The following is a 26674-nucleotide window of genomic DNA, read 5'->3' as shown; positions in this document are numbered from 1 at the left end:
TTTAGCATTGGTTTCATGAGTGTTTAGTTAGGTGTGGGTTAACTATTTACAGATGGCAGTATCCCAGGGGTTGCCCAGATTTTACCAATGGGAGGTCTTCTATTAGTAACACTGATGAGCTGTTGTCATTACTGCTCACCAGTTTAATAACTAGTGGTACTAATTGGCATGTACTAAAACCATAATTCTGCATTCATTGCATCCGTTTGGGTCCCCCTGCCGTAAACAGACTACTTTTTAGTGTGTTACCTATATTCACTATACTGCAAGTAGGATGTACCTGGCTTAAATCAAAACCATACAGGATTCATACACAAGGTCTAATATTGTTTTATTTACATTGAAAATACAAATCTTGTCGGTAATATTGACATTAAGGCTTTGTCTGGATTCCCAGTCGCTGGGTACAAAGAAAATATTTACATATAATATATATTCTGTCCCAAATTCTCTGACTGATTATAAAACCCGCAGGCAGCGAGCGCTCAAGCCCTTGATGATTGATAATACAGCACCCAAACTGCCCCCAGGGAAAATCAAAATCCTCTATAAAGAAACCAAGGAGGCGCCATTTTTAATTGAATGCAATTTAATACCTGCCCCATTAGCTGAGAACTAATGAGAATATTCTGGTCTGGTGCCATTATCCATGGGAGTTGGTAATAGGGGATGGTAATCTGCCCTTCCCTTAAATAAACCCATTACAGGCCAGAATCTCCGTCCAAACTCAGGGATGAAAATCCAGGGTATCCCAGAATCCGTACTTGCTAAAGGGGTGGGGACGGGATGCAAAGTGCCTGTTAGAGAACAGAAAAGGACTAGAATGTTGTGTGCATCCATGTAACTCGGCTACACCTAATATGAAGGTAACACTCATCCATCATCTTAATTTAACAAGGAATAAAACACTATGCAGGTATATAGTCTCTATCACAACAGCAGGTTCAGGAAGATGTAAACACAGTCAGTTCTCAAGCCCCAAAATAGTGCATTATATTTTCCACTAGCGGATCAATCCGTGGCCCTATCATCTCACATAAAATAGCACTATTATCAGGGCCACAGGGTGGCATGTGAGCTACTGGGAGAGCCCCCCAAAGACAAATTGTATCAGAGAAATATATAGTAAACATACAGTATATACAGAGTGCAAGGCTTGGCTTATGACGATAAACAGTAGCTAATTGTAAAGGAAGTTTAACCTAAAATGTGCATGATTAAATGATCTCATGTAACCTTTTTGTTCAGCGGCCCTCTGGTTTGGCAATAAAACTGCTACCTGGTTGATTTAACAGACCCTGGCAGGCATTTGTGTAACTGAATGAAGGTCAGATAAACATGCCTCTGAACAGATAGATATATAAGGTCGTACTGACCATAAAAAAAATAAAATCTCATTATCAGTTTACTTTGCGTTGTCAGGGTCAACAATCATAGCAACAGCACAGCAGCATAAGATTCAGTTTGAAATCAGCTAGAATAGAGATGCAAATAACTAAAAAAACATTTAAAAACAAAGACCATCTGCAATGTTGCTTAGGGCAGAGACACACGCTGCTATTTCGGGAGATTAGAAGTCCAGCGGCAAATCGCTTCTTCTTTGCTAACCTTCACAAAACTGCTTTCCCACTGGTTAGAATGTAAATTGCCGGCGCAATGGCACTCGGAACACTTTGTTTTCCGAAGTCGCCTCATGAGGAAACTTTGGGTGACTTCGGGAAAACGAAGCGCTCCGAGTGGCATCCCGCCGTCTATTTACATTCTAGCCGGCGGGAAGGGTTTTCGGGGAGATTAGTCGCCCGAAGAAGAGGCGATTTTTCGCTGGGCCCTTACCCTTAGACTGCTCCCTTCTGCAACAAACACAAACTATAATGAAGACCCATTTCAAAGTTAAACTTCCCCTTTATGTTGTTCTGGCACAACCAGCTAAAGGAAACTGCAGACCCTTCACACAAAACAAAAATATATATATAAATATATTAATATATTTGGAATGTGCTGAAAATATATTTGTGGCATCATAGAATAGACTTGCAGATATGATAATAGTAATAACATCTAGACGAGTGGTGAAGAACATGGGGTACCTCTGAAGATATCAAATGCCTCAGCTGAGACAAAGGTGGACTCTTTATACAGAGGTAGAGGGGGAGGCATTATTCATAAGAGAGACGGATGAGGGAGGGAGTGGTTGTTATTATTTATAAGGAATGTGCTCCCATCTACGTCCGGCTGCCCACAATCTGCAGCAGGTTCAGGAAGATGTACACAATGTCGGTGTAAATTTTCAGGGCACCATAGACATACTCCTCTGGGCTGATGGTGTGTTTCCGATTTCCAAGCACCAGTTGTGTGTCAAACGCAAGAAACTGTGGGAAGGAAAGGCAAACAAGGAGTCAGGGGATATCTAGGCCCAGACTGGTGTTGTGTTTTCCCCATAGCATATAAATTATCTTATAATACATTATAATACATGAGTGATACTCCGAGTTCACAGTATAACTCAGCCTGCATCCTTGTGCCTTTATATGGTCACAGAACTCCTCAGTGACTTCTAATATCCTTATAATTTACAATAGGAGGTACATTATCCCCTATAATATATGAGTGATATTCAGAGTCCCTGTATTACTCAGCCTTGTGCCTTGTGCCTTTATATGGTTACAGAACTCCTCATTGACTTCTAATATACTTATTATTTACAGTAGAGGGGACATTATTCCATAGATATGATAGCTATATTACAGATAAACAACCTAAGATGTGAAACATACTGAAGACTCATTTTATCCTTTGACTTAGTTAGAACCAAGTCTTATTTCAATTTTACATACAATATGTACAAGTATAAATTATACACAGCGTCTGACCCCCTCCTCCCCACACACACACACACAAAATGTACTAACCAGAGTGAAGACGATTGCTCCGAGTGCAGCATACAGCATGTGCAGCCAATACACCTAGAACACAAATACATTAAATTAACTGCTTCATCCCCACAAAATGCCACATTATCCCATGTGCAAACATGAGTGGCCAGCAGATGTCACTAATAACATCTTAAACTACAGACACCATTTTGTTCCAAGGCTCTATGTAATTTATCTTGTAAACACAGAACTGTTCTCATCACCTCTCTGTGTGATCACTCTATGATATTCAATTGCATGTGAAACCCACTCCTTCATTCAGCAGACCACGGTTAAATGTTTTCTTAACTAGGTAGGTACTTACAAACGTTTCAGATGATTATATCTGATAATTCTGTCTGATAATTCACTCAATGCTTGTATCCAGATTCCACTTTGGATTTGCTAGGAAAAACGCACTTAATATGGTGTAGATTGGCGCTTTCAGTCTTTTCCAGGTTCTATTACCCGGTGCGCTGTATTCGGACTGATAAGCGCCAATCTGCTTGATTTTATATGAGTGTCATTTTAAACTTACTTGGAATTTATTAAAAACTTTTTTACACTATATGAAGCACATTTTTTCTAGCAAATTGGGAGTGGAATCTGGATACAAGCACTGAGTGAAGTATCAGACAGTCATATAATCATTTGAAACGTTTGTAAGTACCCACTAAAAGTTAAGAAAACGTGTAACCATGGTCTGCTGAATGGAGTGGGTTTCATGTGAGATTGAATATCATAGAGGGTTATTAACATGTATTTATATACCGCCAACATATTGCGTAGCACTGTAGGGTTCACACAGAGAGGTGGTGAATAGATAAAAACATACTACACTATATTTTGGAACATTTTTTTCATTTTTCTTGCCGTCTTCTCCTGAGCTTCCTTGAGAAGCGGTGTTTCACAGAATTTGGATTCATAAGATTTATACCGGTTGGAGAACGGAAAAGAAACGGCTACAGGACCGAACTTCTGGAATCCTTTTAAATTTTACTTTTTAGTGACAGAACTGTTCTCAGCAGCTGCCTTCCTGTCTATATAGACAGATACCTTGCGAGTATGGGAAGCCATTCCTCTTACCGACAACACTATTCACACCTTAGACAAAGATGGGGGGGCAGAGCCGGATTTCGGTGACTCGGGCCCCTAGGCCGGCAGGTCCTATCGCCCACCTCTTTTACATGCGCCTGATACCAGCGCGAGCACATGCGGCTGCTCGCTGGGGAGCTGCGGCTCCCGTGTGCTAAGTGAGAATGCAGCTGGGCGGCATGCCATCTAATCCGGGCCTGGGGGGTTGTTAGACGACATAAAGCATCCTCCAGTAGTTATTGACAGTAGTGTTTACCACATCTATTTTAGTATATGGAATGTAATGACTAATAATTATTTTCAGGGAATAACAAATCCTTGGTATTGTCCTTTAAAACAATCCGATTCAATTTTTGAGAGACTTAATGCCTATTTGATTCTGCCCTCACCGTATCACAGGAATATCCCTGTACATTTCCCCACAGCAATGCCAATATAAAACATCATGAGTCAAACTGACATATTTCATACATTAACCTATACACTGGATACCTCTAGAGCAGGGGTCCACAACCTTTTTCACCCGTGAGCAACATTCAGATGTAAAAAGAGTTGGGGAGCAACACAAGCATGGAAAATGTTCCTGGGTGGTGCCAAATAAGGGTTGTGATTGGCTACTGATAGCCCCTATGTGGACTGGCAGCCTACAGGAGGCTCTGTTTGGCAGTACATTTTTTAAGAAAACTTGCCTCCAAGCCAGGAATTCAAAAATAAGATCCTGCTTTGATGCCATTGAGAGCAAAATCCAAGGGGTTGAGGAGCAACATGTTGCTCACTAGTTACTGGTTGGGGATCACTGCTCTAGAGAAAACTTATCTCCCATTATTTACAGAATTCCTAACTGCTCCTTTAAAAGGTTTTTTTTCCTGCTGCAAACAGGTTGTGTTCCACAATGATTAGGCTGAGGGAATGTGTGTCATTTAGGGATTTCCCTGGTTTCATAAGCATGACTGAGCTGTTTCCAACATGGCTAAATTCAGGTGCATATCTACAGAGGAAGCAGACCCTGCAGCTGCAGGGGGGGGGCAGGAGGTATAGGTAGGGTTGCCACCTTTTCTGGAAAAAAAATACCAGCCTTCCTATATATTTTATCTTTTTTCCCTATTAATAACATTGGGATCAACCATCATTTTTACCGGGCAGGCCTGTAAAATATTGGCCAGGTGGCAACCCTAGGTCCCACAAGGCTCTAATGCATGCATAATTTCAATATTGGTAAAACCGGTCAACCTCTAGACATTTTGGGGGCCTGAAAAACAATTTGCTGCGGGGTAATATCTAGTTACACCACTGGCTGAATTGTTCCCATCAAGTAAAAATGGATTAGTTTGGTCCCTTCACCCAGCATTTAATATGTCTAAAATTAGGAAAAAAGGTAACCCGATTTGAGGAGATTAAATCATCCAGTAGTTTGTGTGCAACTTTTAGGCTGTTAGTTCCCCTTTAAGTCCCCCCACTCCTCTTCTGCAGGCGGCAGCCACAGCCCTTCTCTCTGCTTCATCTGACTCTACACACCCCTTCCCATCGCTGCCATCAGCCGCTCCTAAAGCAAAGTTACGCATTGTTTCCAGCAGCAGTGGGTGTGCCCTCCTCCTCCCTCTTGTTTCATTCAGAGCCTTGCCCATGCTATGAGACACACTTACATATTTAAATGCCAAGACGATGGCTGTAACGATTCCTGTCACAAACATGACGATTCCCAAAACAGCAAACAATCCTGCACAGGACGTAAAATCCACCTACCACAGAAAGAGAAAACCTAATGAGATTAGACCATAGTCACCCACTTTATGGTGCAGACTCACTACTGCACTCCAACTTGCTAATTAGGTTTTAAAGGACCAGCATTTCCAGTTTTCAGTACATTTAAATATAATCCTCTGTTACTCTTCACCAGTACAAACTGGGTATTTGCCTCAAAAACAAAAACTTTGATGTGGGATCTCATCCTAGGGACTTCTTGTGATCCTGAATAAGACACTTAATGTCCTGGTGCCCCGCATACTTAATACACCAATAATGGGTGCCTTGCTTGCCGTAAATTGCTTTGAGACCCATGGGAATAAAGTGCTATATAAAAATGATTCCCCCTTTCCCTAGTACTTAAAGGAGAAGTATTTCCCCCTCTTCAATATGAGCACACTCAAATAGGACTTGTGCTGAGTATTCAAACAATATTATTTCTATTAATATATACTTGCTAACTTCCTTTCTCATGTCCTGTTATGCTAGTCATTGTCAAATTATCTTAAAGCCTAACAGGCTCCAGTTGAGGGTAGGTAGGGGATTATGTATATATTATATATTATGTATACAGAGCACATTATCTAAATGTGAACGAATTGCAAAGTTTATAGGGATGGGTGGGGAATCCGCACAAATTTTCCATCAGTGCTTTATAATAGAAAAAAAATCGGTACAATATATATATATATATATATATATATAATATATATATATATAATATATATATATATATATATATATATATATATATATATATATATAGTCAAACACCATATAAACACACACACACACACACACAATACATATAAATATATATTTTTTCAGTTTATAAGTAATCGATTAAATTGTTTGCCTTTAAACTAACTTTTAGTTAATCTTCTGAGACAATTGGTAATTGGTTTTCATTTTTTATAATTTGTGGTTTTTGAGTTAGTTCGCTTTATATTCAGCAGCTCTCCGGTTTGCAATCGCATCAATTTGGTTGCTAGGGTACAAATTACTATACAATAAATAGGAAGAGGCCTGAATAGAAAATAATAAAAAGAAACAATATCAATACATTTGTAGCCTACTTTTAATAAACTAGCCATTTTATAACATACTAAAAGTTAATTAAGGGGTCAACCTCCCCTTTAAGAGGGAAACTTTGGGAGAAAACTCCCACATTATATATTTATATATATATATATATATATATATATATATATATATATATATATATATATATATATATATATAATATATATATATATAATATATATATATATATATATATATATATATATATATATATATATATATATATATATATTTATTACAATTGTGAGCCATTGTATCACTCACCTTAGTCTGGAAACAGAAGACAGTGACTATTATGGTCACAATGGCGGTGATTCCCATGCTGATCAGGACAGCTTTAGAGCTGTAGAAACTACAGTAGACAGAAAACCACATATTGACACAACTATTGCCTCTAGAGAGCTGACCCTAGCAACAAGAAATGGCACTGAATGCAAGTCTGGGGTTATTATTATACTATGTCCCTCTGTCTTTTTCAGTGTGTCATTCAAACCACTAACCTGGTCACTAGGGATTTTGACCCTAGCAACAAGGTAGCAGCATGAATGCCTAACTGGAGTGGTGCAGAACCAAAGGGTTAAATCTTTAAAAGGGTGGTTCTGCAGTCATCACTGGGGTCAATTTTGATCATGGCAAGGCGTTCTTCCCATATCCTAAAAAAATACAGGCAGGTTAATTGGTTCAAATTCAAGTGACCCTGTTGTGAATGTTAGAGAAAATAGAAAAACTCTTGCTTAACATGTCAGTGCGCTTTACATAAAGGTGAAAGCAAACCTGTTAATGAACATATGTTTTAACTTATGGTAGATTTTTCCTTTAATACTGGCTGTAAACTTTCTTGATTCTCAAGGAAGGAAAGAAGCAGATAAGATCCATTTCCCACACAATAGTGGCCAGTTCTGTGGCAATGAATGCTCTAGCAGTGCAGGAATATAACTTTATGATAACATGCTTATATTCTGTTTTCCATAGTAAAACAACAGCTTTATAGCATACCTTTATTATTCTTATTAGTGTCAATTTAATAGCATACCTTGCGATTGTTCCAGCCATGAAGGACATGGCAAGTGTCTGGGAAGAAATGAATATAGGAAACAATGAGAGGACAACTACAAATTACCTACAGGCTCATGTAGTGACATGGTGCGACTATGACCCCATGTTTTAACCCAATACAGTCATTCAGAAAAGTGCTTTCTCTCCCCTAACAGAAGCTGCTGATTGGTTAATAGGGTTCATTGCAAGGCAAAGTACAACTACATCTGGATCGACATATCGGCTGCACTGCCTGGCAGTGGTAGAACTGGTTAGACCTGTGGATTTACTCAGTTTCTAAATAATTACTGCTTATATAAGTGTCAATTTTACTTCTACAGTCTCACTGCATGAAAGCGCTGGACTAAGGCTTCTTCCTGGCCAAAGATCAACATTCCACAGCCCACACCATTGTGACGTCACTGCACGAAAAACAGCTCTTCTACACTATATGTTATAATTCAACAAGGATAAATACTCACAAATATACTAAGCAGGATGATGTTCCATGGAAAACGCCTCCTGAGGAGGAAAAATGCACAGTCAGACATTCCAAGATATTGTTAATGGAGTCCCAGCCTTAATGCTGATTTTATAACACAAGATCAATAAGCATCTGACTATCTATAAAGAAATATCATATACACAAGGCGAGAGCTAGAGAGAAACAAAGTCTATACTAAGGCTCCCATCATGCTTTAACCAGGTCATATATCATATATAGTCAAGAAATATCTGGGTGACCCATGACTGAGCAACACTATTTGCATCTCCTATACGAACAGATGCTTCTGGCCATGTGTAACACAAAGAAATGTGTAAACTCAGATTTTGTGGATGTTGCTTTGCAAGTTTGAAGCACAATTAGCTCACATGAAACAGGCATGGGCAAGACATTGCAGCACAACAACTCCCAGCATCTTGCTGGCAGCAGTATTTCCACATCACCGGAGAAGCTGCTCATTGCCCATTGCTGCAGTAAAGTATCTCTTTCTATAAAGAAGAAAATTGTTCTGGGCAACCTTTTGTACGTCTGGTTATTTTATTTCTCGCCAGAAGGGGTGACACTTCTTTTACCAGCATGACTCAGCCCAGGACACGCAGGCTGCAAACAATAAGCAAGTTTGTTCACATCCAAGAAAGAGAATGTGAGATTGTTAGCTAATTCAGGGTGGGAAGAGGTTCTTTACATAAGTAGATCAGGGGCATGTGGATTACCCAACATCACTCAGTGACAATAGGACCCGGCAGCAAATATAAGCCAAGAGAACAATTTCCACATTTCCTTTATTTACAAAACTTGCCATTAGATTGTCTGAAACAGTTGTTTTAGAGGGGAATGGGGGATGCTTATCCGGTCTTAAAACGAATGCATGCTCTATTGCAACAGCTTCCAGTTACATAAGCGTGCATAGCAAATGGCTAGGGCACTTTCTGGCAAAGATACCACACTCAGTCTGTGCCAAGAGCCTAACAGGCACACAGCCTTATAAGCAATGCCAGTTTAATAAAGAAAAAAAAAAAATACTGTATGTATATACTGTAACAGATTTAATTGCACTGACCTGGGACCCTCACAGCAGACAAGCACGATGTATGTGACAAAGAACACAGCGCTGTTACAAAGAAAAGTGCAGTTATTACTTCTAGACCCATTAATATAAAATCAGTAATGGAAGAAGATTGTAGCCGGATAAGAGATACTCACTATGAAGCATAGTAAATTGCGGGTGTTCTTCGAATAAATGCGGTGACAGGTTCCCTGCAAAGAGAGAGAGTATGGGGCCCCATTAAACAGACGCACAGTAATACAGCCCATGTGAGCTCAAGCCCAGCTTCCCAAAGCATAGAAAGGGACTCTCTGTACAGAAGCAAGGTGGGAAGAAGTAATCACACACATCTGAACCATTTCAAGGCGATTAAGACATTTTGTAGAATTAACATGAAAATGAGTTGGATGCCAAGCATCTAGGAAGGATATCACCAGGGAAGGACATCCATCCCAATGTTCATTTTTTTACAGTTAGAGCTGTGAAATTGTGGAATTCTCTCCCTGAATCGTATTGGCATTAGATGGCTTTAAAAGGGGGTTGGATGGCTTTTCAGCAAGTGAGAAATTACATTTATTTAAAATAGCTCTTAGTACAAAGTTGATCCAGGGACTGGTCCGATTGCCATCTTGGAGTCGGGAAGGAATGTATTCACCCTCTGAGGCAAATTGGAGAGGCTTCAGATGGTTTTTTTGGCCTTTCTCTGGATCAACTAGCAGTTAGGCAGATTTTATCTAGACATAAAAGGTTGAACTTGATGGACTTGTGTCTTTTTTCAACCTGACTTACTATGTTACTGTGTAACTGCACTAAACTGAAGTGCATAGAAATTAAAGAGAAGTGTATAGATGACAGTATTACTTGAAATCTGTCTTGGCCTAGTGCTGGGCATTCCAGCAACGCTGAGACAGTTTGCCGTGTGCTTGGCAATCCTGCCAGTCATTCAGTGACATGAGCACAAACTGTTCTGGGAGTACCAAGTTCTTAGTCATTCTAATAATATTACCATACTGTGTCATGTTATTGGCTCCTCAGTTTAATGAAGCACAAACCAAAATATATGTGTATGTATACTGTAAGCAGCAATGATTGTGATATGAAACACAGCAGTAAGATGGAGACAGCAGTTGTAAGTCAAACATTAATCTTGCGTGGAATGAGGCTTACACGTAAGTGAAGATCGCAATGATGCCAACAGTGACCAGTAACTGCACAGCTATGATGGCGTAAACCTGAAAGAAATTAATATGGAAACATGATGAGGAATTCTGGGCTTGTATTTATGATCTTACAACACTTCCCACCTCTCAAAGCGCTGAGGGTCACTAATGTGGGCATATAAACGTAACTGTAGTGTGATGCCCACATGCATAGGTTCTGTCCTTATCTTACTCAAGTAACCCGTTAAGGGTTAACTCCATTTGTAGGTTGGGTCTGTAACAAATTGGGGGAATAAAGAGGTGTAGACATGCTCTGGGAGAAGATGGCAGATAGTTCTCTTGTCTGTAAAAGGCAGAGATTTCATGTTTAAGGAACTGCCAGGGGGAACCTGCACCAGGTCACTCCAAGAGTGAGCCATAGGTTTGTATAAGGGCAGCCAGTATAGCAGCCACAGGCCTATCTAAGTTTTCTATACTGGAAGTTGCAGTGCTAAAACATGCCATGAGGACAACTTATGCTATACATGTAAAAGACAGAATACCCATTTTCAAGATGATCTCAAAGAAAGCGGCTTATATTAATGTTTAACATAGCCTGATAGTAACCACTATGACTGCTCCCAGGAATATGCCTGAACACAATTACGCTTATAGGGCTCCCTGGGTAGTCTTACAAATGGCTATATATCAATATTGAATGAACCACTCTTGAGATGAGATCTGGAATCTTTCCGCCAATAAGTGCACTGTGCATACAACTCACCCTCCGAATGAAGGCATGACGCACGGTCTTGTCATCCCACGAACCAAAATCTCCTCCCTCTCGGTCACCCGTGTTGTACATTTCGTTATCACCTGAACACGAGGGGATTAAAAACATTAGAGAACCTAAACAGTGGCAGGGACAGGTAAATTGCCCTGTAGCACAGACATAGGAAGAGTCATGTAAGAGTCAGTCCATGGAAAGCCACACAAGGAAAGGTAAGGGATAAATAAGTAGGAAGTAGTTACCTGTGTTTAGAGGGATTGTAGGTAAAATGGGCATTACAGGCTTTGGAGGATCATTATGCCCAGGCTCTGGGTACCCACCAGGTTGAGGGTATCCTGCAGGTGCTGGGTACCCACCAGGCTGAGGGTAGTATCCAGCTGGCTGTCCATATGCACCAGGGGGTGGGTACCCGCCTGGCTGAGGGTAACCACTTGGTGGAGGGTACCCGCCTGGCTGAGGGTAAGCACCCGGTTCATGCAGTGGGTCTCGATCATTGTACGGAGGTGGGGCATTTGGATATGACATGGCTGCCTACTGCTCACAAAATCACGGTCTTCCTCTGTTGCCTGAAATGTTAGAAAACGGGAATGAACAAAACATAGGGAAGCCTGGTTTCCAGTCATTCCATTACATAGCTAACAAAACATCAGGGACTGTGGCATTGTTGAGAAACTACAACTCCCAGAATTCTCATGTCAGCTAAATTTTTTGCCGGTGCTGGGAGCTGTAGTTCCTAAGCAGCTGGAGAGACTGTAACTGCATGGGGCAACAAAGCATGGCGTTAAGTACATTAAACCAGAGTATGAGTATGCCTACTGATCCAGTATTAGCACATTAGGGATGTATTATACACTTTGCAAGGTGACTTACCTGGTTTATCCCCATAGGTACATACCCCTAGGTTACTGAATCCATCTCTTACATGCCAATTACTCACACAATGTTAGATTCTCTGGCTGTTCCTGGGTGGCTGGTGACACTTGGCCCTTAATGGTTAGGGGCATTTCACCCTGCATTGATCTGTTTTGTAACTTTAAGTTCATTTACAGAGATTTTCCCACCACAGGACTTTTTTTTAACTGATCTACTTTACACTGATTGCCCCTGTCCATAGAGATCAAAGTAATGTGAAAGCAAACGTTTTGTCACACTGGTCCATTCCCTGTCCCCCTACCTGACAATGGTAAAATGAGCAGCCACAGTTAAAGAACCACAAATAAAAGTGTACGTTGCAGCATTCATTGTTCATATCACATTCCCTAATGAACTGCAGTGTATATTTACATTCTCTACAATGACTGTTCTTTTCCAAAAGAGCACAAGTTTGATTCCAAGTTGGAAAAATGGTGGAATTAAACAGCAATATTCAATAAAAACACAAAATAGAAACAAATAAATAAGCAGCAAATTGTTAAAGATTCCTCCTGCCTCTCTGATAATGAAAGTAAATGTTAAGGTTAACTTCCCCTTTCTGCACACACACAGGAACAATAAAAACCATTACCCAAATATTACAACACTTACAAACATGGCCTCAAATAAACACATCAAATGGGTCATTTCCCCTTAATATGAGGAAATGACTGTTAATGAGAGCACTACACTTTGGGAACACCTAGAATCCACCAAGGTCTGACTTACAACTGACCTATATGCAACAAGCCTCACCCTTTACACTGCAGAGCTTCCCAGAAGGTATGCAGGTAGGGTTGCCACCTTTTCTGGAAAAAAATACCAGCCTTCCTATATATTTATCTTTTTCCCCTAATAATAACATTGGGATCAACCATCATTTTTACCGGCCAGACCGGTAAAATACCGGCCAGGTGGCAACCCTAGAATGTATTGCAGAAGTTCCCCCGGGAAAAACACTATGCAATTAAAGATTTAGAAAATATTATGTGAGATGTATAGTGAGACAAAAACACTCCCATGCCCCTATTTTAAGTCAGATATTAGGAGACCTGTTCTCATTTTCAAGGGAAGTATTCACTTTACGGCCCATTTCTTACTCACTGGGCAAACAGCAGGGGTCACTGTGGTTTAGGGAGAGATGAACAATACTTGCTTTCTTCCTCCCTTCCTAGCCCCATGAGCATGCATCATCTCCCGGTAATGCTTACCTAAGAACATGTGACTACTGAAATACTATTTACATACTGAGAGTCAGAACAGCACAAAGCATTGCCAAAAAGCCTCACCCTTTGGGGGCCGGATCAGATATGTTTCTTTATTAAGGCTCTGACTGCATACACAGTATTACAGAATAAATCACTGACATTTGGCTGAGTGCAATGTCATGGCTGTTGTAGCAGAGCCATGTTCAGAGCATTTATCCTGTATGGGCTTTGCTAATGGTTTGCTTGTTCATCTGCTGCTCCCTTTAATATTAAATTACTGCCCCTTTGTCCCCCCAACTGTTTCAAGAAACAGGAATATCCACCCCCCCTCCCTGTTTGTCTGGTAGTGTAAATGAATCTATCTCCTTCATCTGTGGGCCACACAAGAACTGGGTTAGTTTTATGTTAATGCAAAAATGTCATTCCCCTGCATCAGTGGGAGCCCTTAGGGGAAAAAAAGTAGAAAAAATTACAGATTTACAGTTTCTTGTCATTATATACATCATTAAGATTTATAAGAATTTTAAATCCAGTGCCAAACAGGTGACATCTTCTGTTCTATCTTGCCCACCCAGAAGGGCAGGAATTGATGCAGTTGGGTATTTAGAGTAGAGACAGATAAGGCCACCCATGTGGTACATTAAGTGCAACAGGACTCCCATGCAGACATTAACAGGGTTACATATTCAAAAGGACAGGTTCCTTTTCTTGTTAAGACTACACAAACAAACTGCAAGTTCATTCATACTGCCTTTCTCTGTCCCTTATAAACATCAAAACAAACATCTGCCCCAGTGCAACCAAATGCAATCCAACTGCTGCTGCCTGGTGTCTGGGGCAATGAAGCTCCAGCATGAGCCAACTGCACAAAAAATATGTAAAGAATTCCCACACCACAAAATAAGCAAAAAAAAGTTAAATAAAATAAAGCCCATTTGCAAATTATTTGAAATACCACTTTACAACATAGTAAAAGTTAATTTGAAGAAAAACGTACTGGGGGGGTTTGGAGTTCTGGAAAAGAGCAGATAGGTACATTGGGCTGCTTGGGTAGAATGTAAGGTATTTGTAGAATCAATGGAATTTAGAGGTATTGGACAGACAGGGCAATCCTACATCTCTCTCAGGCAATGTCTTATCTATGTATTATCCATGTTAGTAGATAAGTCCAGTCCAGTTTATCCTATCATACTATTTATGAAAGACAGCATTCAAGTTAAACCAATTTTAATACTTCAGTAAGACAGGCTCCAACTATATATTTTAATAATAAATATATTTTTAGACAGGGTCCCAGTCTATAACCTATTACAATACTTAATTACGACCCAGTCGTAGTCTAACCTGTATCCTATTACTTCTGAAATCATAATATTTCTGTTATACATGGTCCCAGCATAGACTATCACAATACTCATATAAAAGAAGGTCCCATAACATAGCCTATCATAACACTTCTTTAAGACCCAGTCGTAGTCTACTATGTTAATAGTAAAAAAATGAAGCAGGAAGGGGTGGGACCCTTACTTTCAGAGGGGGGTCAGCTGGTTGATCAAAACAAAATAAAAGCGCAGATTCTGAACTCATATTTTTCATCTGTCTACACAAATGAGGAACCAGTAAGTGAAGGTTTCCTTCTTAACAGTACCAATTCTAGTAATACAACTAATGATGCATGGTTCACACATGATGAAATTCAAAAGAGACTAGAACATGTTAAGAGTAACAGAGGTCCGGGCCAGATGATATTCATCCCAGGGTAATTAGCGAGCTTAGCTCTGTGATTGCCAAACCTCTTTACTTAATTTTTCAGGATTCATTGAGATCTGGCATAGTGCCGAGAGACTGACGAATTGCTAATGTGGTGCCTCTATTCAAAAAAGGACCACGTTCTCAGCCTCAAAACTATAGGCCAGTCAGTCTGACGTCAGTGATAGGAAAGCTTTTCGAAGGGTTAATAAAGGATAAGATACTGGACTTCATAGCAAATCATAATACTATGAGTTTGTGCCAGCATGGTTTTATGCGTAATAGATCTTGCCAGACTAACTTAATTTCTTTTTATGAGAAGGTAAGTAGAGACCTAGATTCTGGGATGGCAGTGGATGTGATTTACTTAGACTTTGCTAAAGCATTTGATACAGTGCCACACAAAAGGTTACTGGTTAAATTAAAGTGGACCTGTCACCCAGACACAAAAATCTGTATAGTAAAAGTCCTTTTCAAATTAAACGTGAAATCCAATTTCTATTTTTTATTTAAGCATTCATAGCTGTTGTAAGCTCATTTAAAAATTTCAGCTGTCAATCAAATATTGTCTGCCCCTCCTCTATGCCCGTGGCATAGAGGCGGGGCAGACAATTACTTTCACTTTCAATTCAGCACTTCTCAGATGTCCCTGCTCTCCCCACATTCCCCCAGTTCTCTTTACCATATAATTGTGTGGTCAGGGCATGGGGATGGACATCGGGTCCCCCATTCTGGTGCACAAACAAGATCCAGAGATGATACAAGGCTTTTCTTAATAACAGTGTCCACAAAATGGCTGCTGCCTGCTTGCTATGATTTTGAAATCCCAGACTGAAGGAAACAAGATTCAAATAATTTATATAGTGTAGTTAAAGTTCATATTCCTTGACTAATCTGATAAAATAGGATTTTGAATAATTTTTTTGGGTGACGGGTCCCCTTTAAGGAATGTTGGCCTGGAACATAGTATTTGTACCTGGATAGAGAACTGGCTAAAAGATAGACTACAAAGAGTAGTAGTAAATGGAACATTTTCTAATTGGACCATTGTTGTTAGTGGAGTATCGCAGGGCTCTATACTAGGTCCCTTGCTTTTCAACTTGTTTATTAATGACCTGGAGGTGGGCATTGAAAGTACTGTTTCTATTTTTGCAGATGATACTAAATTGTGCAGAACTATAGGTTCCATGCAGGATGCTGCCACTTTGCAGAGTGATTTGTCTAAACTGGAAAACTGGGCAGCAAACTGGAAAATGAGGTTCAATGTTGATAAATGCAAGGTTATGCACTTTGGCAAAAATAATATAAATGCAAGTTATACACTAAATGGCAGTGTGTTGGGAGTTTCCTTAAATGAGAAGGATCTAGGGGTCTTTGTAGATAACAAGTCTAATTCTGGACAGTGTCATTCTGTGGCCACTAAAGCAAATAAAGTTCTGTCTTGCATAAAAAAGGGCATTAACTCAAGAGATGAAAACATAATTATGCCTCTTTATAGGTCCCTGGTGAGGCCTCATCTGGAGTATGCAGTGCAGTTTTGGACTCCAGTCCTTAAGAGGGATATAAATGAGCTGGAGAGAGTGCAGAGACGTGCAACTAAATTGGTTAGAGCGATGGAAGACTTAAATTAGTATGTGGGTAGACTGTCAAGGTTGGGGTTGTTTTCTCTGGAAATAAGGCGCTTGCGAGGGGACATGATTACACTTTACAAGTACATTAGAGGACATTATAGACAAATAGCAGGGGACCTTTTTACCCATAAAGTGGATCACCGTACCAGAGGCCACCCCTTTAGACTAGAAGAAAAGAACTTTCATTTGAAGCAACGTAGGGGGTTCTTCACAGGCAGGACAGTGAGGTTGTGGAATGCACTGCCGGGTGATGTTGTGATGGCTGATTCAGTTAATGCCTTTAAGAATGGCTTGGATGATTTTTTGGACAGACATAATATCAAAGGCTATTGTGATACTAAGCTCTATAGTTAGTATAGGTATGGGTATATAGAATTTAAATTAAAAGTAGGGAGGGGTATGTGTATAGATGCTGGGTTTTCATTTGGAGGGGTTGAACTTGATGGACGTTGTCTTTTTTCAACCCAATTTAACTATGTAACCTATCATAATACACGTGCCCAGCTTATCAGCCCTCTGGCAGGGCTGGCTGAAAATTATCCAGGCAGGTTTGAAAATCACATCAGGGCAAGGATTGCATCAGCAGATTGATGCATTCCTTGCCCAGGGCCAAACAACTGGATCAACCTGAAAGATCCTTACAAAACAAGTGGATCTTTCAATGTGTGGCCACCTTAAAGGAGTGGTTTACCGTTGCGTTATCTTTTAGAATGTTATAGGATGGCATTCTAAGAAACATTTCAATTGGAATTCATTATATATCTTTTATAGTTTTTTAATTATTTGACTGGTTGCTGGGGTAATCAGGACCCTAGCAACCAGATTGCTGAAAAGGCAAAATAGAGAGCAACTGAATAAAAAGCTAATTAACTCAAAAACTACAAATAACATAAAAAAAGAAAACCAAATTGTCTCAGAATATCACTCACTACATCATACTAAAAATTAATTTAAAGGTGAACAACCCCTTTATGACTGGGGAATGACAGTAATGCTAAAAAATGTGCTTGTGTGTCCCACAAACACGCAAATATGTCCATGTCGAACAGTGACAGCAAAAAGAAACAAACATCTAGGCGCAGGAGAGTTCATATCTGGGTGTCACATCCCCTTTAAGACCTATGCCTGAACCTGCAACTGCTTATTGTTTTGTGATTGTCAGACCTGCTCTAGTTCATGACACACCACAAAGGAAACCATAATAAAATAGCAGCTAAATGTGTGTAATATACTCAATCTTATGGGTAGAACTTCTGTTGGGGGCTTCAATTTAGGAAATAAGGAAATCAGTAAGTAAGTTATGCATTTCCAGTTACCTGTATGAGTGGGAGCTCCCACGCTTCCGTGTTACTTGCTTCCCTCTCCCATCAAATACTAATATTTGTAGAAAAGTTTCTCCAAGGGTTTAATCTACCGCTGAAATAGCTGATACAGTCTCTACCAGTCTCTCTGTATACAAAAGCAAAGAAGGTGGGAGTTACCCCGTTGCTAGGCAAGCAGCCAAAAAAGCTGTGAGTCAGGTAATGAAATGGGCCCTGTGTGAGAGCCAGTGCCCACAGTAGCTGAACTACTACTGTATCCTTGTGGATGGAGGGCTGCATCAAGACATGAATATAATATAATTATATATATATATATATATATATATATATATATATATTATATATATATATATATATATATATATATATATATATATGAATACATATTATATACAGTATATTGAATACATGCCTTTCTGTATATAAGCAGGGAGCATACATATGTGCATTCATTCCAACAGGATAGGTAGATGTGCTTAGTCTCCTGTAAGACATCATCAAGTCATTTGTTTTTTTTTCTTCTCTTAGCATAATTTCTCGGTCACAAGAATAAGCAAACAGTGACATTTTTCGATTTATCCCCAGGCTCTCCTAGGAATGCACTGGGCAGGTCACATGATCAGGCAACAGATTCACACACTTGCCAATGTACCAATTTAATCACATGACCTCCTCCTCACAGGGGTCAAAGTATCAGTGTCAGTAAGGGGCACCTAAGGCCCACCAGAGAACTTGCAGTGTATAGCTCCCAGAACTACCTCAATACTATACCAAAGCTGGCCATACATCCACATCAGCTTACTCGAACTTAGGCATGCTCAGTACATTGGGCAGGTCACATGATCAGCAAGCTGATTAAAGCTACATGTTTCAGTGTTACATGAATGTATATAGAGATTCATTACGCAATATTTCCATTGACATAAATGCATTAATGATGGGTATTATTTAAATCAGTTGCTATGTATGTTCCCAGGTAACTCCTATATAAGCCACACGGCATCTCTACGAAGCTGGCTCTTACTCAACAAGTTTGTCCAGTAAATATGTAAACTCCTCTTCCAGCTCCTGGTATGTCACAACTAAAAGGGAAACTATGCACATAATGTCTTCCTTTGTGCGGGTGGAGAAAAAAGCCATGTGACTGATGCTAAAAACTCCAAATATTTGTCTTTTTTTAGGTCAATAAAGAACAGCCCCATAGACTCATGTATTTAGCTGTACTTCATAAAATAAGTTGGTGTTGTGTAAATGGTGCACTCAAGGGGGAATCAATTTTTTCTTTGCACAAGTGGCACAAAATTAAGGTAATTAGTTCTCATTCAACAAGCAATTGCATTAGAATACCTGTACTCCTTTGTACTGTACAAAGAATACCAACATGCTGGGCAGTGTACAAATGCACCAAAAACATGGTGGTTTGTGCCTGTTTTTTGCACTTAGAACTCACTCTGCCCTTTCTACCCCCTACTGTAAATCATAAGGATATTAGAAATCACTGAGGCGTTATGACATATAAAGACAAGAGGCTGCAGGCTGAGTTATACAGGTAGGGCCACCATCAGGGGGACATAGTGGGGACAGTTGTCCTAGGCCCCGGAAAATCGAAGGTAAAAGGGGTGCCCAACTGTGCTGTACTCTCCAAAACTGCCTCCTGCTGACAGGTGGCATGAAGGCCTGGTGTTGAATGACTAGTTTCCTGCATTCAGACTAAAAGGGCTGTGGCACTGATGACGATTTTAATTTACAGAGATTTTACGCTTTCTAAAAATATTTCCATCCACTGTTTATATAACGAGGGAAAGTCCTGTCCCACCCACCTTTCTCACTCGACACAGCACACCTGTTAGAGTGAAAAGACAGTTCATTGCACTAATCTCAGCATGTTCCAAATGGAATGGAAAAAAGGGTTTGCAGAGAGCAGCTGTAATGTTGATTTATATTCCGTGTACATCCTAGTTAACCACACAGGCCATCCTGAATACATAAGGGCTACTGGATCCAGCAAATGCCATTCAACTACAACTCCCAGCAGCGAACAAATCCAAAATGTGCGAATACTGCTCACTTCTTGACCACTTCCTCTAAGTTTTATAGAAGTCATTTTCATTCTGAAAAGCACAAACCACAGCAGCTACTACATCTTAGTTCAGTGATCCAACACAGAGTATATTATACTTCAAGAGATACTTGAATGTTCCCAGGGGAATTTTGAGAAGATAGTACCTCTTGCTCCAGTACCATATGCTCTGTGATGGGGCACTGAAATAAGATGTAGTAGCTGCCCTGGTTTGTAATTTCAGAATTAAAATTAGCCATGAGATATCCCTATTAGTGGGGATGATTGTATCCCATGGCACTAGGGCTATGATTAATTAATCTTTATTTTGGGCATCGCAGGCACAGCTTTAAAGGAACATGGGTATATTGCCCTCGTCACACCAACAGACACATTATACAATCATCCCTTTAACCAGGGACATGATACAAAATGCAAATAATAGCAGGAGTTCTGTGATAATGGCAGTGTATCAGGATCCCCCACCCCCCTCAGTGCTTAGGCATCCCATAATATCTCCCTAAACTGTCTCCCTCCCTCCTGGCCTTCTCTCGAGGGAATCATCTCAGCACAAACACAAAAATCAATGTGCCTTCTGGGATTTCCAGCAGGTGCTTATTCCGAGTCCATAGCCATGAAAAGAGACAGCAAATCCTACTTACCTGGGAGTACGTAGCAGCAGAACAGGGGACCACCTAGTACCCTTCTGGCTGTGCTCTTTGGTTGTGGTAGAATCAGCCTTTGCCTTTCCCTGCTCGCAGATCAGACAAGTGAAGTTCTGGGTGTGGACAAAATGAATTTGCTTCCCTCCCCTTAGTAACTACCAACATACCTTCCTAAGCATGTGGTGTTATAGCTCCATCGTCTGGACAGAAACAGGAAATTCAGATAATGGTTTGTACCGCTGGACTATTTACAACCCACCCTAATTAATTTTTTTTTATCTTTACAAGTTATCTCTATATATCTGCAACTTCCTAATGTATTGCCCATGAATACTTTTCAATGATCTGACAGTACTGTGCCTTTCCAGCTTTCATTTGTATTAGCCTGACGAAGGGGCCTTGGAGCTCCAAAAGTTTGCAATATTGTATTCTTATTTTAAGCTAATAGAAATATCACTTCTAGAATACTTAATTTGTTTGTTTTTCATTTGTTATTTTACCCAACAATTAAATGCTTACTTACAGCCAGTCAGCAACGTAACTAGAGGGGGGCGGGCCCTGGCGCGGGGCGCGCAGAAAGGCCCCCCGCCCCCCTCTGTACGGCCGGAACCGGCAGGAATAAGTGGCGGAAGAGCTGCCGGGGGCCCTGAGGGGGTGCAGGCCCTGGCCGAATCGCACCCCCTGCTCCCCCGGTAGTTAAGCCACTGCAGCCAGTCAAGTCAAGTGACTTCTACCACACATTTAGAATGAGTAAGTACCAAGTACAAACAGAGGGCAAGGTGCAATGTCAGAATGAGTCTTCTAGCGCCCCCAACCAGCAGGGTCATATTGATACATAGGGTCACCCCCTTCCTGCCTAGCCCATTCATAAGCATGCATGCACAAGTCTTATCTTGTCCCGTCCGGAGCACGGGGATTGGCGCATAGTAGATAAGAGCATGTCCCCAGTGTTTCTAAACCCATTAGAAGCAGCTGGACAGCATGCCACCCTAAAATTCTGCTGCCCTAGGCCCAGGCCTTTATGGCCCACAAATCTGGGCCTGACCACCAGATAGGGTTACCACCTTTTCTAGAAAAAAATACTTCCTTCCTATATATTTATCTTTTTTCCCTATTAATAACATTGGGATCAACCATCACTTTTACCGGTCAGGCCCATAAAATACCGGCCAGGTGGCAACCCTACTACCAGAGAACCTTTGTGTTCTCTGTGCTGGCACTCTCTAAGCTAAATGTAATAGATGTCATATGGTGGGGCAAATATGGCAAAGGAAATGTTCTTGACCACTAGGGTTATTAGTGCTCTCTGGGACATCTGGTGATATTCTGGCTGGCCAGTTCAATCCTGACAAGGTGAATAGTTGTACATACAAGTGGTGTAACTACAGTGGAAGCAGACCACACGGCCCACAATGGGAGTGAAATCACGTATGACTTGGGATTTATCTCCAGGCCAGGTGAGAGGGCAGGTCCCCAAAGTTATGCCACTAGTGCATACAGAATGAGTAAACACATTTGTTCCCTGCCCTGACAGAGGGCAAGGTGGGTAGTACATAAATAATGAGTATGTACAGTAGCCTCCAGTTCTCCCCACAGAACTCTCTCTTTTTTTGCATGTTAGCATGCCCCATTCATAAATAATACCAACTATCACACATTTCTTTGGCTAGCGAAGTCCCAAAATGCAGACCAATTCCAAAAGCAAAACAACTTAAGCACCTTCTTAAAACACATTTTCTACACTATATGAGTCTAAATAATTTCAGCAGGAACAAAATCCACCAATGCTTAATAAATAAAACACTGAACAGCCAATCATCTGCGTTCACATTCAACATTCAATAAGTAAAGATGTGACATAATATGATACATTCAAATCAAATATCAAATCAAATCATCTTGGCTGGTTTTATATAATCAGACTCCCACCCCAGACATACAAGTATGTACAGGTATAGGATCCCTTATCCAGAAACCCAATATCCAGAAAGCTCCGAATTACGGAATGGCTGTCTCCCGTAGACTCCATTTTATCCAAATAATCCAAATTTTTAAAAATGATTTCCTTTTTCTCTGTAATATTAAAACAGTAGCTTGTACTTATTATTATTATTTCCTTTTTCTTTAATAAAAGAGTATCTTGTATGTGATCCAAACTAAGATATAATTAATCCTTATTGGAAGCAAAACCAGCCTATTGGGTTTATTTAATGTTTAAATGAATTTCTAGTAGACTTCAGGCATGAAGACCCGAATTATGGAAAGATCTATTATCCGGAAAACCCCAGGTCCCGAGCATTCTGGATAACAGGTCCCATACCTGTACTACCATGCTATGTTATATTCTCTAAATCCATTTTTGGAAAAAGAAGAATATAGATACCCCATTTTATCCCATTTTTTTATAATAACCAATGAATTGATGTATATGAACTTGTTTGGATGTAGAGAATTTTTTAAGAAAGAGGATTGGATCAAATTGCAGTAGGGCTTGACTGTCACTTACACTGTCTTCGTCAGTATAAATTTTGTTTTTGGAAAAAGAAGAATATACAGTAGATACCCCGTGAATTAATTAATAAATTATTTACAAAACTGATCAACTTTCTCAATTATTTATTGTGAGTAAATAAATTAGTACTCTACTTGCACAAAAATGTATTAATTCAGGAATTAAATAACCCATTTGAATGAGTAGAGTACTAATTTATTTATGCACAATAAATAATTGAGAAAGTTGATCGGTTTTGTAAATAATTTATTAATTAATCCATACAAACCAGTTCATATACATCAATTCATTGGTTATTAATAAAAAAAACTGGGATAATACGGGGTATCTACTGTATATTCTTCTTTTTCCAAAAACGAAATTTATACTGACGAAGTCAGACCCCTGGTGTAAGTGACAATCAAGCCCTTCTGCCATTTGATCCAATCCTCTTCCTTAAAAAATCTCTACATCCATGTGATACCCAGAAGATATATATATATATATAAATATATATATTTCTTGGGGCGTGATATTATTGGAATATGTCAGAAATCAACACTACAAATATATACTGCTCTAGAATTGATGTCATTACACTTATTTACCCTACGTAGTAGTAGTAAAGTAAAGTAGTAAAGTAAAGTAGTAAAGCTATACAGCATATGTATAGATAGCTACAGTCAAGTCCATAAATATTTGGACATTGACAGTTATTGTAATTTTAGCTTTTTCTGATTTATATTGGAGCTGAAGTAAAATAATGCATTGGGGACTGAAAGTACAGCCTATCAGATGTAACTTGAGGGTACTGACTGTATATCCGACTTGGGTAAATGGTTTAAGAATTACAAAATGTTGTATATGTAGTCCCCTTCTTTTTAAGTCATTGAACAATTGACTGACAAGCAGTTCCATGGCCAGATGTGGGCAGATCCATCATTATTGTATTAATAATTAAGCAGGTAAAAGGTCTGTAGTTTATCCTAAGTCTGGAATTCACATTTGGAAGCTGTTGCTTTGACCTCAATGCGAAATCCAAATTGCTGTCAGTGCAAGTAAACAGGCAATCTTTAGGCTGAGAAAAATAAAAACAAACCCATAAGAAAGATAGCAGAAATATTAGAGTGATAGTAAAAGGCAGCTAAATATTTCACTCATCCAGGGCCAGATTTACATAACGTTCGCCCCTAGGCCCGCTGCCATTCGTCGCCCCTGTCCCCTCCCCTTAATAGGGATTGGTACACTGGAAATTTAAAAAATGAACTCCAGCATATCCCAAGTGTTTTTGAACCAATGTGGGTGTGGTTGGGTAGAATGCCGCCCCCTAAAATCCTGCCACCGTATGCCCAGGCCTCGGTGGCCTTTCCACAAATCCAGGCCTGCATTCATCACTAAAGAAGAACGTAATAGTGAGTTTAGCTAAATGTTTTGCCATGTATAGTAAAAAAAAAAAATTGTCACGTGGTTTGTAAAATGTTGAGTGAAGAAACCCATTGACTTCAATGCAAAGCTAAAAGGGTCAGATTCACCCTTCACTACCAGCAATGCCAAATGGACAACCACAGAAGACAACTAATTGCAAAATTATTAGTCAAGTTAATAACACTTTTCAGGAGGTTGGTGTATCTTTGTCTACAAAGAAGAGAAGACTTTATGAAAGTAAATGTGGAGGATTTACCACAAGGTGCAAATTACTAGTAATGTTCTGGAATAGAAAGGCCATGTTAGATTTTGCCAGAAAACATGCACAAATGCTTGTCCAATTCTAAAACATATTCTTTGGACAGACTAAACTATCTACAAGCAACATTTCTTTTTTCAAAAGACTCACCACGTGAATGAGGAGGCTCAAGAGCTCTGCCCCAAGCCTTCAGCATAAGGGAGCAGACAGGGTAGGCACTCAAAGAGCAATCCTCCAGGGCAGGGGCGTAACTACCGGGGGAGCAGGGGGTGCAATTGGGCCAGGGCCCGCACCCCCTCCGGGCCCCCAGCAGCTAGCTCACCACTCTGTTCTGAGGTCGTTTCCAGCCGTCTGGAGGGGGCGGGGCCTGGCTGCACGTCCCGCGCCAGGGCCTGCCCCCCTCTAGTTACGTCTCAGCTCCAGGGAGTAATAGTAAAAACAGGTCTTCATTGAAGTACAAGTGTGGATAGCAGCCTTACGTGTTTTGTGTCCTCACAACACTTAATCATAAGTGTTGTGATCAGCCCCTTACTGTTGAGGCTGAGAGGCACTTGATCCTCTGGCCAAAGGCCAAATAGATCATGAAGCTTGAGTTGCTAGAGCCCCAGGCCTTGCAAACCTGTGGTACCTTACTGCACGTGTTGTCCTTGTGGCATGGGTGGTGGGCTTAGCACATCCTCACTCATGATTTTATCATTTGCTCTTATGTTCTGGGCCTTTTGGCTAGAGGCTAAGACTTTTTTTAATTCTGCCCATTAGGTCGGGGCTGTACACAGCCACACTTTTTATGAATATTATCTATTTATTCACTTTTGCAATTTTTTTTCGGGCTGGAGAGAGAAGGATAAAGAGGTTACCCTAGCCTTGCTGCAAAGGGAATCTGAAGACCTTTGCCCCCTGTCCGTGCCTTTTGGCCGGGGCATTCGTGGATACAAGGTTCCATCCTAGCCTTCAGGAGAAGCTGGTTCCGAAGAATCCTGTTTATCTCCTGCGCCTTTTGGGCCAGATAACCTGGAGATTCGGGACTTTTTTTTTTTTTTTTTTTTAAACTTTGTATTTATTGAAAATTTACATAAACATTTGGCAGAATGTTTTTCCTTCTTTTGTACATTGAAACAAAAATAAAGAGCATTTTGACATACATTCTCAACATTGTTATTTTGTGTTGTGTAAAATCTATTTTATCATATCTTGTACTTATATAAGGGGAACGGGAAAGAGAAAACAGGGGTGGGGGGAAATTTGGTGGTTGAAGCATTATATATGTCTATGTAACAATCCTACTCTATATAACCAAATATTCTACACTTCCTCAAATTTATTTAGTCTATTGTTCATTAGGGCAGTGAGTTTCTCCATTTCAACTGTCCACCACATTTTGTTTCGTATCTCCTGCATCTTTGGGGGGGGACCTTTCCATTTTTTAGCTATCAGACCATGTGTGGTTAAGCATAATTGAACACTTAGTAAAACCCTTCTTCATATAAATAAACCATTTTCCACAACAAGATCATTGGGCCCCTACATTTTGGGAATAAGACATTTTATATAAACACATATTGTAGCTGCTTATCAGAGTCCCATAGGGCCCTTATGGTTCCTGGGC

The 26674-nt window shown here is 40.1% G+C and overlaps 1 protein-coding gene across 3 annotated transcripts; it reads right to left on the bottom strand.

Annotated features, from left to right (window-relative positions):
- Positions 1-314: 314 nt before the first annotated feature.
- On the bottom strand, positions 315-25307 carry tmbim1.L (transmembrane BAX inhibitor motif containing 1 L homeolog). Of its 3 annotated transcripts, XM_041575426.1 has the most exons (13): positions 20891-21031; positions 18164-18296; positions 11590-11913; positions 11342-11433; positions 10586-10650; positions 9577-9630; positions 9434-9484; positions 8351-8390; positions 7867-7904; positions 7098-7185; positions 5651-5746; positions 2910-2963; positions 315-2369 (listed from the first exon to the last, which is right to left on the bottom strand). In XM_041575426.1, exons 3-13 carry the CDS (start codon positions 11870-11872, stop codon positions 2223-2225), a joined length of 1008 nt encoding a protein of 335 aa, XP_041431360.1. In that variant the 5' UTR covers positions 11873-11913; positions 18164-18296; positions 20891-21031; the 3' UTR covers positions 315-2222.
- Between the last annotated feature and the right edge of the window lie 1367 nt (positions 25308-26674).

This window comes from Xenopus laevis, chromosome 9_10L (assembly GCF_017654675.1).
Source record: "Xenopus laevis strain J_2021 chromosome 9_10L, Xenopus_laevis_v10.1, whole genome shotgun sequence".
NCBI classification, from domain to species: Eukaryota; Metazoa; Chordata; class Amphibia; order Anura; family Pipidae; genus Xenopus; species Xenopus laevis.
The sequence above is the reverse complement of the archived record's forward strand: the minus strand, read 5'-3'. Positions and strand labels throughout refer to the sequence as shown.